General features: G+C 43.9%; 1 protein-coding gene across 3 annotated transcripts in view; it reads left to right on the top strand.

Moving 5' to 3' along the window:
- The first annotated feature begins 3734 nt into the window (after positions 1–3734).
- The window catches only part of gtf2h5 (general transcription factor IIH, polypeptide 5), a 29250-nt gene continuing 19919 nt past the window's right edge, over positions 3735–13065 (top strand). The window contains exons 1-2 of one of the 3 annotated variants that reach the window (XM_067989155.1): positions 3735–3793; positions 8936–9076. In XM_067989155.1, the coding sequence (XP_067845256.1) occupies positions 9042–9076 (35 nt within the window). In that variant the 5' untranslated portion in view covers positions 3735–3793; positions 8936–9041. The other 2 variants (XM_067989156.1, XM_067989153.1) reach the window with 2 other exon arrangements.

Below are 13065 nucleotides of genomic sequence, written 5' to 3'. Positions count from 1 at the left end.
CAACAATAATTTGCATTAAAATACCTTGGTCCCTAGCAGTTTTCTTGCTACCAATGTAAGGCTGACTGGTCTATAGTTATCTAGTTTATCCTTTTCTTATTTTTGAAGAGGAATTTAACATTTACCCTCCTCCTGACCTTTGATGTGATTCCTGTTTATGACAAAGTTTGGAGAATTAGGTGGTGTACCTGAACCTTTGAGACCTGGATAGAATCCACTTCAAACTGATGTGGGGGAGGGGAGGTGTCTCCTTTCTCTGCCACAAAATTAGTTTGGCCAGTCTCAGCTCAAGCCCTGCAATACCAAGCTTCCTCTAATTCTACACTAGTTAGTGATGGACAATTCTGCGTTCTCTCTGCAGTCTCTTGCTCCCAACCCACCTTTGCTTCTTGGTAACTTGTTCATATTCATCCCTATTCCCAACATTTCTGAAGTATTGAAAGCTGCTCTCATTTCTCAAATTACCCATCAACTTGGAAGTTTTCAGTATGTGTTTCAGCTTAGCTGTTCCACTGGTGATCTTGTTGTCCATGTTAATGCATTTCTGGAACTTTGGTGCTGCATTTCTCATGGTGTTGAATTTCTCCAAAGCCTTTGACCAGGGTCTGGCACAAAGTACTTCTAAACAAGTTTCCATCACATTGTCTTCCTACACATTATATTCATGGATAACCAGTTTCCAGTAAAATTGATCAGCCTATGGTTTGGTTGATGGCTTATCCACTTTTTTTTTCATCAACTCAGGTTCGCCAAGGTTCTGTTTGCTCGCCCACTGTGTTCCTTCACTATGTTAATATTTCCATTACTCCTCATCCAGCCGTATTAACTCTTTTGCTGATGACTCTACTCTAAATTCATCAATTTGCTTCACACCGCAGGACCTCAATGGACACAACCTCTATTTCTCTCAGTTCAATAGCAGAATGATTATATCTTTTGATGCTTTGACTCGGAGGCTTCCCCCAGCACACTGAGCAGCCATAACTCCTCTGGGCCACCTGCAAGACTGACCCTGGGATTTTGCAGCCCCCCCCCACTCCCTCCTGCAGTGAGGAAAATCAGTGTCTGTGGAAAGGAAGTGAAAGAGGCAGCGAGAAAGTGTGGCCCTACAGGAGGGAAGGGGAGTTTCCCTTCTGCCATTAAGAGGCTTTACAGGCCTTCCCCATCTCCATACCCTCCTCTGCTCCACCCTTTCCTCTTCTCCCTCTCACTTTGTTCTCACTCTCCCCTCTCTGTTCTTTTCCCCTGTCCACTTTCCCCCTTTCTCCCCCTCCCAATTTCTCCCTTTCCTGCTGTATTCTGCTCTCCTTTCCTCCCTCCTGCTTTCTTCACCTCCTCCTCCTCTCCCCCCCCCCCCCCCCTTTCCCTCGTCCACTACAACCCTGTTTGACCTGAATACCTGAATACTGCATTTAGTCTTGACTTCCTGTGTGCAAAGCCATGGGAGATCAACCAGTAGTTCCAATAATTCACCCTTTATTGCTGTGTGAAAGAAGACCCTTTTGGGTCACACCAGTTCTTCTCCTATAGTCAGCTCAGACCACGCTGCTGCAGCTATCCTCTCAGCATGAAGTCACCTGTTTGAATTAACTCAACTTTTTTTTTATACTTTTAAAAAAAAAGTTTCTTCAACTTCATTTTTTAATGTTAAAAAAAGTCTCCTGAGGTGAAGCACTGTATTAAATGCTCATGGGACTTCTTCCTTGGCAACTATTCAATGTGGTAAGATGCAGTTTCTGCTTCATTTTCACCTTAAGATTGAAGGGACCATGTCAAGAAGTGAATAGCCACCCTGAAGCAGAACATTGTTACACAGGATAATTTCGGGGAACCTTGAAGTAAATTCATAGGTAAAAATTGTTGCATCATATACCAAGGCATAAACCTCTATATCCTGTTCTGACAATGTTGTAACGTCTTCCAATGGGAAGTTCATTTCTTCCTTTTCTATCATGCTGCAATAAACCTCTGCACCTCTGCATAAATATTCTCCTAACCTCTCTCTGTCACTCTTTCAGTGACAATTTTAAATTGGTTACCTTTCATCACTGACTCCCCAACCAGAGAAAGTAGTCTTTCCCTATTCACTCTATCAAAAACCTTCATAATTTTAAAGCTGCTAATAAATCTCCTTTACATCTTCTCTGCCGAAGTGAAACAGTCCCAATATCTGAAATCTCTGCTCATAACCATCCCTGGAATCTGCCTGATGAATCTATGCTTACTTATGCCTTCAGAAACTTAGATAAGAGTGTATTTTCTCTTCAGGACAGATGGCAAATTGTACAATCTCAGCCACCTGTAGTCCAAAACTAGGACCGCTGAAGAACTTGTTCGGGAGCTCTTGTCATCATGGATCATTTCTCGGATGCTTGTAACAAATTTGGCCTCACTATCAGCCTGAAAAAGACGGAAACTACGTACTAGCCTGCCCTGGAAAAACCTTATGTGCCACCCAATATTACCATCGAAGAGCACACACAGTCTGCAGTGGATAGGTTCACATACTTAGGAAGCGTCAGGTCATGTGACGTGTTCCTAGATGATGATGTGAACCACAGATTGTTTAAAGCCTTATGGAAGGCTCTGTTTGAGGTTACAGGATAAAAGTGCCATTAAACTGGCAACAGAACTTAAGACCTACAAATCAATAGTTATAATATCCGTAATGTGTGTGTGTGTGTGTGTGTGTGTGTAATAGTTGGACCACTTACAGTCACCACATCAGAAAATGCAATCATTTCCACCTAGGTAGCCTCAGAAAGATCATGAAAATTCGATGGTGACTCCGGACACTTGAGGTCCTCCGAAGAGCTAATATGCCAGGCAATAATAGTAAACGCGCAGCTGAAGTGGGCTGGTCACCTAGTTCGAAAAGCCTGATACCAGACTATACAAGAAGGTATTCTACAGTGTGCTGAAGCTTAGCAAATGCTCTGGTGGTGGTCAGAAGAAAAGATGTAAGGATTGACTGAAGACCAATCTAAAGAAAATGGCATCTGAACTGACACATGGGAACATGCTCGGTGTCAGAGAAAAGTGGAAAAAAATGATTCACGATGGCACAACAAAGCTTGAGGCAAGTCATATCCAGCTAGCTGAAGGGCGCCCAAAGGAAATCAAAGAAAGCTCAACCTTCAGGTCAATCTGACATCTGAAGTATGGGAAAACATTCCTCACAAAATTGGACTTTCGTTATATGAGAACCCACAACCTGTTGAAGATAAATCATAGATTTTCATAATCGACAACAATGGACAAACCATCGTCGTCATCATCACTATGAATTTTGCATGATTACTTCTTTTGGGGGTGGAGGTGAGTTGGTCAGGGAAAAATTTTGTATGTTTACCTCGGGTGATTGAATGGACTGATGCAATTGATAATTCATATTTGTTTGGCCAGAGCGGCAGGCCAATTTTTTTTTCTCATTCCATGCTTCCTTTAATTCGTAATTGCTAACACATTTAACTCATCTGTTGCTGATGAGAACTACCTAACTGCTTATGTGTTATATAATTGTTTGACACACTTGTCTCCACTCACTCTCATCCCACAGTTGTTCTGATGCAGTGGAGTCCTCCTGACACCAGGGGGCGAACTCCCTAATTTTAATCACCCGCGATCCGCCGGAAAACTGATTGGCTCCTGGTGTCGGCAGTTCGCGCTATCTGACCAATCGAGGACGAACCTGCCTCCGGGGCCTCTGGTTTCTGGTTCCTGATTGGTTGCTCCGCGCAGCCGCTCCCAGGTTGCTCAGCGCCGGGTGTAACGGCTGGTTTGTTTTGAACAGGTTTGAACACAGACGGTCTTTGTAAACGGTTAAAGTTGCGTGCGCGTTTCCTGGTGATGCTGTGTAATGGAGTAATCCTTACTTAATATGGCAGGTCTTTGTGCTGTGTCTGGATACTTCTCCTGCCTCCATTCAGCTTCGTGTGAGTTTTGTGGTGGGGATTGAATCTTTATGGAGGATGGAGGAGGAGGAGGAGGAGGAGGAAGTCCATGATGGGACCGACCTGGTCCGAGGCTTACCTCCGCTTGGCCTGGTGGAGACTCCTCTCGAGGATGTCAAGAGTTCTCGACAACACTAGAAAAGTGCTGCTTAGTGGCTGATGTAACATCACCTAGTCATCCTCCAATGGTGCTACTAATGTGGTACAGTTTGCTTCCTGGGGACTGTGACTCCAGGAGTTTGTGTGGAAGTTATTGCTGGTAGATAAAGAACTTGCACTTGTACAGTATATTCTCAAATCTTCAGGGTAACCCAAAGTGCTTCATTGTGAATCAGTTTTGAAGTGTAGCCACTGTTGTTTTGTGCACAGCAAGGTCCCCCCAAACAGCAGATGGATGACTGACCAGTTAATCTGTTTTGCTGATTTTGGTTGAGGGAAGAATGTTGGCCAGGAGATAGAGAACACGTCCACCTGAACAGAGAGACTAAGTCCAAGTTTAATGTATCATCTGAAAGATGGTACTGCAGACACTCTGTCAATGCAGCACTCCCTCGGTACTGTACTTTAGTGTCAGCTTAGATTATATAGATAATGATTACCCACTTAATGTAAAGTGGGATCTCCGATTCTGTGGAGCAGACAGACTGAAAGAAACGTTCTTGGCTGATATTATCCCCAACGTTTCTGGTTCACACTGAACTCCATAATGAGAAATCTTGCAAAATAAATTAATCTAAAGACAGGCAGTTTTAAAATTAAGGATAACAAAAGAAAATGATAAATTTATGCCTTTTGTAAAAGGATACCAAACCTGTGGAACAGGCCACTAGCAAAGGTGCTGGAACAATAAATTATGAATTCAAAAAGGGACTATAACAACAACTTGCGTTTATATAGCACCTTTTAATGTAGTGTAACATCCAAGGTGCTTCACAGGAGTGTAATCGACAATAAAATTGACACCGAGCCAAAGAAAGACAGACTAGGACAGGTGAGGTAGGTTTTTAGAAGTGTCAAAGGAGGAGAGTGAGGTGGAGAGTTTTAGGGAGGGAATTCCAGAACCTAGGGCCTAGACGGCTAAAGGCACAACCGCCGATGGTGAGACGAAGGAAGTCGGAGATGCACAGGAGGCCAGAATTGGAGGAACCCAGAGTTCTCGGAGGGTCGTATCGCTGGAGGATGTTACAGAGGTAGGGAGGGCTGAGGCCATTTAGGGATTTGTACACTCGGATGAGAATTTTAAAATCAAATCTTTTGGGGGCTGTGAGCTGATGTAGGTCAGTGAGCACAGGGGTATTGGGTTAACGGGACTTGATACGAGTTAGAATACAGTCTGCAGAGGTTTGGATGCGCCCAAGTTTACGGAGGGTGGAAGATGGGAGGCTGGTCAGGAGAACATTGGAATAGTCGAGTATGGAGGTAAGCATGGTTGAGGGTTTCAGCAGCAGATGGGCTGAAGTAGGGACGGAGACGGGTGATATTACAGAGGTGGAAGTGGGCGGTCTTAGTGATGGAGAGGATGTGGGGTCGGAAGCTCAGCTCAGGGTTAGATAGGATACCGAGGTTGCGAACAGTCTGGTTCGGCTTGAGACAGTGGCCAGGGAGGGGATGGAATCAGTGGCTAGGGAACAGAGTTTGAGGCGGGCGCTGAGGACAATAGCTTCGGTTTTCTCAATATTTAATTGGTGGAAATTTCTGCTGATCTGGTACTGGATGTCGGTCAAGCAGCCTGACAACGCAGGTAGTGGAGGGGTCGAGAGGTGGTGGTGAGGTAGAGTTGGGTGTCGATAGTGTACGTGTGGAACCTGACGTGTTTTTGGATGATGTTGCTGTGGGGTATCGTGTTGATGAGAGTTAGAAGGGGGCCAAGGATAGATCCTTGAGGAATTCCATGGAGTAGGAAGAGAAGCCATTGCAGGAGATTCTTTGACTCTGGCTTGGTAAATCAGCATGGAACCAGGCAAGGGCAGTCCCACTCAGCTGGATAATATCAGAGAGTCGTTGGAAGAGGATGGTGTGATTAACCATGTCAAAATTTGCGGACAGGTCGAGAAGGATGAGGAGGGATCGTGCACCACTGTCAGTCACATAGGATGTTGTTTGTGATTTTGATTAGGGAAACCTGATTTGGAGAGGTTCAAACATGGTGTTGCGGGAAAGATGGGCATGAATTTGGGAGGCAACAACATGTTCAAGGACTTGAGAGGAAAGGGAGGTTGGAGATGGGTGGTGGATTGCAAGGATAGAGGGGTCAAGGGTGGATTTTTTGAGGAAGGGTGTGATGATGACAGATTTGAAAGGGAGGGGGACAGTACCAGAGGAGAGGGAATTGTTTACGATATCGGCTAGCATGGGGCGGCAGGAAGGGAAGTTGGGTGGTCAGCAGTTTAATGGAAGTAGGGTTGAGCGAGGAGGTGGGTCTCGTGGACCAGATGAGCTTGGAGAGAACATATGGGGAGATAGGAGAGCAACTAGAGAAAGATGCAAGTTCAGGGCTAGGGGAGAAGTTTGGCTTGGTGGACTAGGGGAAAGGAAGGATCCGGCAGAGGCAGCTGAATGGATGGTCTCGCTCTTTGTAATTGTAGGAAGTTAAAATTGCCAAGTTCATTTAAATCTGCTAGGCCACAAGCTTAAATCTTTGTAACTTCAGAAGAGGATGTATAGTGTCCAGTGGTAAAGTGGTGATGTTGTGGTTTGCATCCATCTTTAGACTTACTGCAGATTGAACTAGTGCTTATATTGAAATAAATGTGATCCAGCTAATAAACTGGAAAAAACGAATGCTTACTCCAACTTTTTAACCATGATGTGGAGATGCCGGTGATGGACTGGGGTGGACAAAATGTAAGGAGTCTTACAACACCAGGTTATAGTCCAACAGCTTTATTTGAAATTACAAGCTTTGAGCTTTCCTCCTTCGTCAGGTGAGTCACCTGACGAAGGAGGAAAGCTCCGAAAGCTTGTGATTTCAAATAAAGCTGTTGGACTATAACCTTTGTAAACAATTTTACAACACCAAGTTATAGTCCAGCAATTTTATTTTAAATTTTCACATCGTTCACCTGACGAAGGAGGAAGCCTCCGAAAGCTTGTGAATTTAAAATAAAATTGCTGGACTATAACTTGGTGTTGTAAAATTGTTTACAATTGTCAACCCCAGTCCATCACCGGCATCTCCACATCAGGACTATAACCTGGTGTTGTAAGACTCCCAACTTTTGAACAAGGATCTATCTGTAGCTAATTAGTATAAATGACACAAATTAGTTTTAAAATGATTCATATTTAAATAAGAGTAGTATGGTTTACTAGTAATTGCAATTCATTGATTGTAACTGGATGCTGTAGGGTGAACCTTGGCAGTCTGGAATGGAGTGTGGTATCTCTTGTCTGCTTCAATCTGCTCAATAAAGGCTCTTAATGAGCTCTTAGGCCATATTTGTTTTGGGTGCAGAAGTAGGGGGAAAAATTGAACTGAAATTGCTGCAAGGCTCACATAGAAAGGAAGGCAAATTTATATTGATACACAGTATGTTTATATATCCTTTATGAAAATACAAGGTATGTTTTACAGATTGTCAGCTGCAGAGTTCGATGCTAAATCTTTAATATAAGTAATTTGTGCCATGTTACTTTTATGTGGTGTTCGAATCATCCAGATTTATGTCTGTGTTCCAGTGCCAGTAGTTGGCTGAAAAAATTGTGCTTATGTTATATTTATTCTTGGGATGTGGGTGTTGCTGGCAAGGCCAGCATTTATTGTCCATTCGTATGTTGATTTCTAGTTGCCCTGAAAAGGTTTGATACACTGAGTGGTTTGCTAGGTCTAATTAACATACCAAATGACATCATCGGAGCCATGATTTAAATTTGATAGTAAGTGAGGGGGAGGCCTGACCTGTAAGATTCCTGACCGCAGATGCGAGGTGGGAGCTGCTGGCTTCCCAAGGTTCTTTTAGCACTCCTTTTAACACCTCGAGGAAGCCTTCAGCCTCTGCCCAGCACCCTCCCGCTTGGAGTTGATGGTCCCTTCCCAGTGCCAGGGAATGTTCCCATGGCTCCTCAGCTGCAGCCTCCTGCTGCTCGTGTTCCTTCCAGTCCACTGGCCAGGCGGTCCATTTGGCTGGCTACTGGTGGGTGGCGGCCCTACAACATGCTAATGAGGCCCTGCCTTGCTAGGTTCTTCGGCTGATTTTGGCCTCCCCGGTACCGTTAATATTGGGACTTTTATCTTTGTTGTGCAGGTCTAATTTGCTGCATAGAAGGTTAAACAAAATACATGTTCATAATTTATTAGTCACTTTAATGGGAGAAGGAATTTAAGATGTTTAATTATGTATTTGTCATTGACTACTGTTGTACTCATTGCAAATAAAATGAATAAGATTCTAACAGATTAGTGCTGAAACATATCTGCATGTGAGATGTCTCTTGTATTACGTTGAGTGTTTTCAGTAGGATTAAAGAAAACCAATGTAAAATTTCAAACAGGAATTTTAGTGAAGTGGATGTGTGAAATTTTCATACCATGTCCACTTGAGCTATGAAAAACACCTATCGGTACAGTTGATCTCTTAAACTTTGTACCGTATGTTGAGTATTTTGCACTATAACACCAGGCTGGAGTTTTGGTAGTTACAGGTCTGAACTGTGTAATGCTGAGGGCAGTTTGAAGTGATGAGTTGACAGTATTATACGAGAAGTATATTGTGCAATCAGCTTGTGTGCAATCTTTTGTATAGCATATACACTAAATATATGTCTTGCTTCCAGGGAGATTCCGTATTTAAGGGATGGGTAAATGATGTATGTGGTTGCACCGAGTCTGGATGGAGAGGGCTTGATGAGCCTGTGGTCTTTTTTCTATTCTTTTCGTATGTGTATATTGTGATTAGAAATCTTACAGCTGTGTCTTTTGAGTTCTCTGTTAGGAATTAAATGTGTCTTTTACAAAGTCTGTAAACTTTTTTTCTGATCTTCAGTTCTGGAGCCTTGCAGGTTCATGTGCAGTTTGACTATCAAGTGGCTTTTGACAATCATCTTGTGGATAACCTCTGCTTGGATAGACCTCTTGGAGCTCTGTTAAAGATGGTTAATGTCCTAAAAGGAGTTCTCATTGAATGGTAAGTAAATGCTTTTTCTGGATTTCCTAAAGAAGCTGCACAGTAGACAAGAATAAACAGGTAGCCATAACCTTGTGAGATAATATGGTTGAATAACCACCAGGTAAGGTTCCACCTGACAAAGTGCAAAGTAATGATAGTCCAGTTTTAGTCCTTGCCCCAAAAGGGGTGGATTTTTTGGTTAACGACTTTTTCCTGCTCCTAAAGTTTCCCATGTTTTTTAAGTTAATTTCTTGTGTTCCTTTTCTTAGTCTCTAACACACCCTGAGCAAGGTGTTACCAGGAATTGACAATTATTGTGATGCATCACACTTTAGAACTATAGTAAAGTTTCAGCAAAGATGGTGGCTGCTAGATATTCAGACAGTCTTCACAGTGGTGTCACAACAACCTGGTTTTATATATGGAAACTGGTGGAAACGCTCAAATTCCCTTCTGTCAGATATTGATGGGCAGCAGTATAACTGGAATTCTGCACTGCCTGCTCAGCCTCATTGCAAAGGAGATCATGTAATTGTGGACATAGCTAACCATAATACTATCACTTAAATGACAATCCACCAACACTTGAAGCTGATGTGCAATTCCAGATGGTGAGGAGTTTGATTCCTGCTTCATAGCTGCTAAACAGTGATAGCAAACTCACCAATAGGAAAGGAGATCTAAGTACTTTGAGAAATCTATGGTACACATTTGTCTTGCATGTATGCTTCTTTCATTGTTACCCAGCCATATGGCTGTCTTCCATGCTGCTTTCATCTCTCCTAGTCAACTACTCAACAGCCTGGGATACTGGTAAATGTTAATGGACCCTTCAATTTGTCATTTAATCAGTGCTTATGGATTATTTCAAGTTTGTAGGTTGTTTAGGACTATGCTGACTCTATCACTGCTATCTGATACTGCTATCTCTGCTGGTTGATGTCATCAACAGCTTCTGATCAAATCTTGACGTTGAAGAACCTCCCGCCATTGCTCCATTCTGTTCTACCATTATGACCAACGTTAAGTCTTGTCCTGTCCAGATCTGTCACATCCTCTCCTCGCATCATCTTTGAGATGTATGTCTCTGAAGTTAACTCCTGTTCTGTGCTATCTCTTCAATCTCTTTCACTCAACAGATCACCTAAGAAAGGGTATTCTTGTTGTTCATTCACTTACCTTTATATTTGTACTTTCCTGAAGACCAATGTTAATTCCCAAATTAAAAGTTCTCTCCTGATTCATGGTTACCACTGTGGTTTTCAGCATGGACATTTTACTGGTAATCTATTCTAACCCTGGTAAAAATCACAGGATCCCATGAAATAAAAATAGAATTTGAAAGGCTGATTCACTGTAAACAGATGGAACTGTGGAATGTAATCCCTAAAGACAAGGTAAAAATTCTGGAACCCCATGAAATTTAACTTATTCGGTTCCATAAATCAATACCCCTGGTCATGGCCATCTAGTTTGCTCTCACATTAGCTCTGTTTGTACTGTAATTAGTAGTTCACCTTTGACTCCCCAGAGCTTTGTCCCCTCTCCCACCTTATTCTTCATATGAATGACCACTTCCACTCATGATCCAAATCTGTTTGTTCTTTTGCTTATGATTCCACTCTGCATTCATCAACTTCCTTCAGTTTAAATGCCCTCACTGCACACAACCTCCATTCTCTTGCAGTGCCACTCAATCACGACATATCATGGAATCATAGAATGATTACAGCGCAGAAGGAGGCCATCCGGCCCAAAAAGCCCTTGCCGACTCTTTGTAAGAACAATCCAGTTAGTCCCATTCCCCCGCTCTTTCCCCGTAGCCCTGCAATCCCGTGTGATTTTTTAATCGCAAACCTTCCTACCATCTTAAAAGATTTGTGTATCATATACCACTAGGCCTCTGAGTTCCTGCACCCCCTTCAGAATTATACCATTCAGTTGATATGGCCTCTCCTCGTTCTTCCTGCCAGAATGTATCACTTTGCACTTCTCTGCGTTAAATTTCATCTGTCATGTGTCCGCCCATTCTACCAGCCTGTCTGTATCCTCTTGAAATCTATTACTATCCTCCTTTATTACACATCCAAGTTTTATGTCATCTGCAAATTTTGAAATTGTGCCCTGTACACCCAAGTCCAAGTCATTAACATATATATCAAGAAAAGCAGTGGTCCTAGTACCAACCCCTGGAGAACACCACCTTCCTCCAGTTTGAAAAACAACCATTTACCACTACTCTGTTTCCTGTCACTTAGCCAATTTCATATCCATGCTGCCACTACCCCTTTTGTTCCATGGGCTTCAATTCTGCTGACAAGCCTATTATGTGGCACTTCATTAAACGCCTTTTGAAAGTCCATATACATAACCTCAACTGTATTGCCCTCATCAATCAGGTTAGTTAAACACGATTTGCCTTTAACAAATCAGTACTGGCTTTTTTATTCGTTCCTGGGATGTGGGCGTCGCTGGCAAGGCCAGCATTTATTGCCCATCCCTAATTGCCCTTGAGAAGGTAGTGATGAGCTGCCTTCTTGAACCGCTGCGGTCCATGTGGTGAAGGTTTTCCCACAGTGCTGTTAGGTAGGGAGTTCTAGGATTTTGACCCAGCGACGATGAAGGTACGGCGATATATTTCCAAGTCGGGATGGTCTGTGACTTGGAGGGGAACGTGCAGGTGGTGGTGTTCCCAAGCGCCTGCTGCCCTTATCCTTCTAGGCTGTAGAGGCCCTGGCGGAACCCAAACTGAGCATCGGTGAGCAGGTTATTGGTGAGTAAGTGCCGCTTGATAGCACTGTCGACGACACCTTCCATCACTTTGCTGATGATTGACAGTAGACTGATGGGGCGGTAATTGGCTGGACAGGACATAACTGGGTAATTTTCCACATTGTCAGATCGATGCCAGTGTTGCAGCTGTACTGGAACAGCTTGGCGAGAGGCGCAGCTAGTTCTGGAGCACAAGCCCTACAGCTGGGATGTTGTTGGGACACTTAGCCTTTGCTGTATCCAGTGCACACAGCCGTTTCTTGATATCACATGGAGTGAATTGAATTGGCTGAAGACTGGCTTCTGTGATGGTGGGGATATCGGGAGGAGGCCAAGATAGATCATCCACTTGATGCTTGCAAACACTTCAGCCTTGTCTTCTGCACTTATGTGCTGGGCTTTACCATCATTGAAGATGGGGATGTTCATGGAGCCTCCTCCTCCTGTTAGTTGTTTAATTGTCCACCACCAGTCAGGACTGGATGTGGCAGGAATGCAGAGCTTTGATCTGATCCATTGGTTGTGGAATTGCTTAGCTCTGTCTGTAGCATGTTGCTTCTGCTGTTTAGCATGCATGTAATCCTGTGTTGTAGCTCCACCAGGTTGGCACCTCATTTTGAGGTTTGCCTGGTGCTGCTCCTGGCATGCTCGTCTACACTCCTCATTGAACCAAGGTTGGTCCCCTGGCTTGTTGATAATGGTAGAGTGAGGAATATGCCAGGCCATGAGGTTACAGATTGTGCCGGAATACAATTCTGCTGCTGCTGATGGCCCACAGTGCCTCATGGATGCCCATATTTGAGCTGCTAGATCTGTTCTGAATCTATCCCATTTAGCACGGTGGCAGTGCCACACAACATGTTGGATGGTGTCCTCAGTGTGAAGACGGGACTTCGTCTCCACAAGGACTGTGCGGTGGTCACTCCTACCAATACTGTCATGGACAGATGCATCTGCGGCAGATAGCTTGGTGAGGACGAGGTCAAGTAAGTTTTTCCCTCGTGTTGGTTCGCTCCCCAGCTGCTGCAAGCCCAGTCTGGCAACTATGTCCTTCAGGACTTGGCCAGCTTGGTCAATAGTGGTGCTACCGAGCCACTCTTGGTGATGGACATTGAAGTCCCCCACCCAGAGCACATTCTGTGCCCTTGCTACCCTCAATGCTTCCTCCAGGTGGTGCTCAATATGGAGGAGGACTGATTCATCAGCTGAGGGAGGGCGGTAGGTGGTAATTAGGC

The sequence above is a fragment of the Heptranchias perlo genome, chromosome 8 (genome assembly GCF_035084215.1).
Source record: "Heptranchias perlo isolate sHepPer1 chromosome 8, sHepPer1.hap1, whole genome shotgun sequence".
In the NCBI taxonomy this organism is placed as follows: domain Eukaryota; kingdom Metazoa; phylum Chordata; class Chondrichthyes; order Hexanchiformes; family Hexanchidae; genus Heptranchias; species Heptranchias perlo.
The sequence above is the reverse complement of the archived record's forward strand: the minus strand, read 5'-3'. Positions and strand labels throughout refer to the sequence as shown.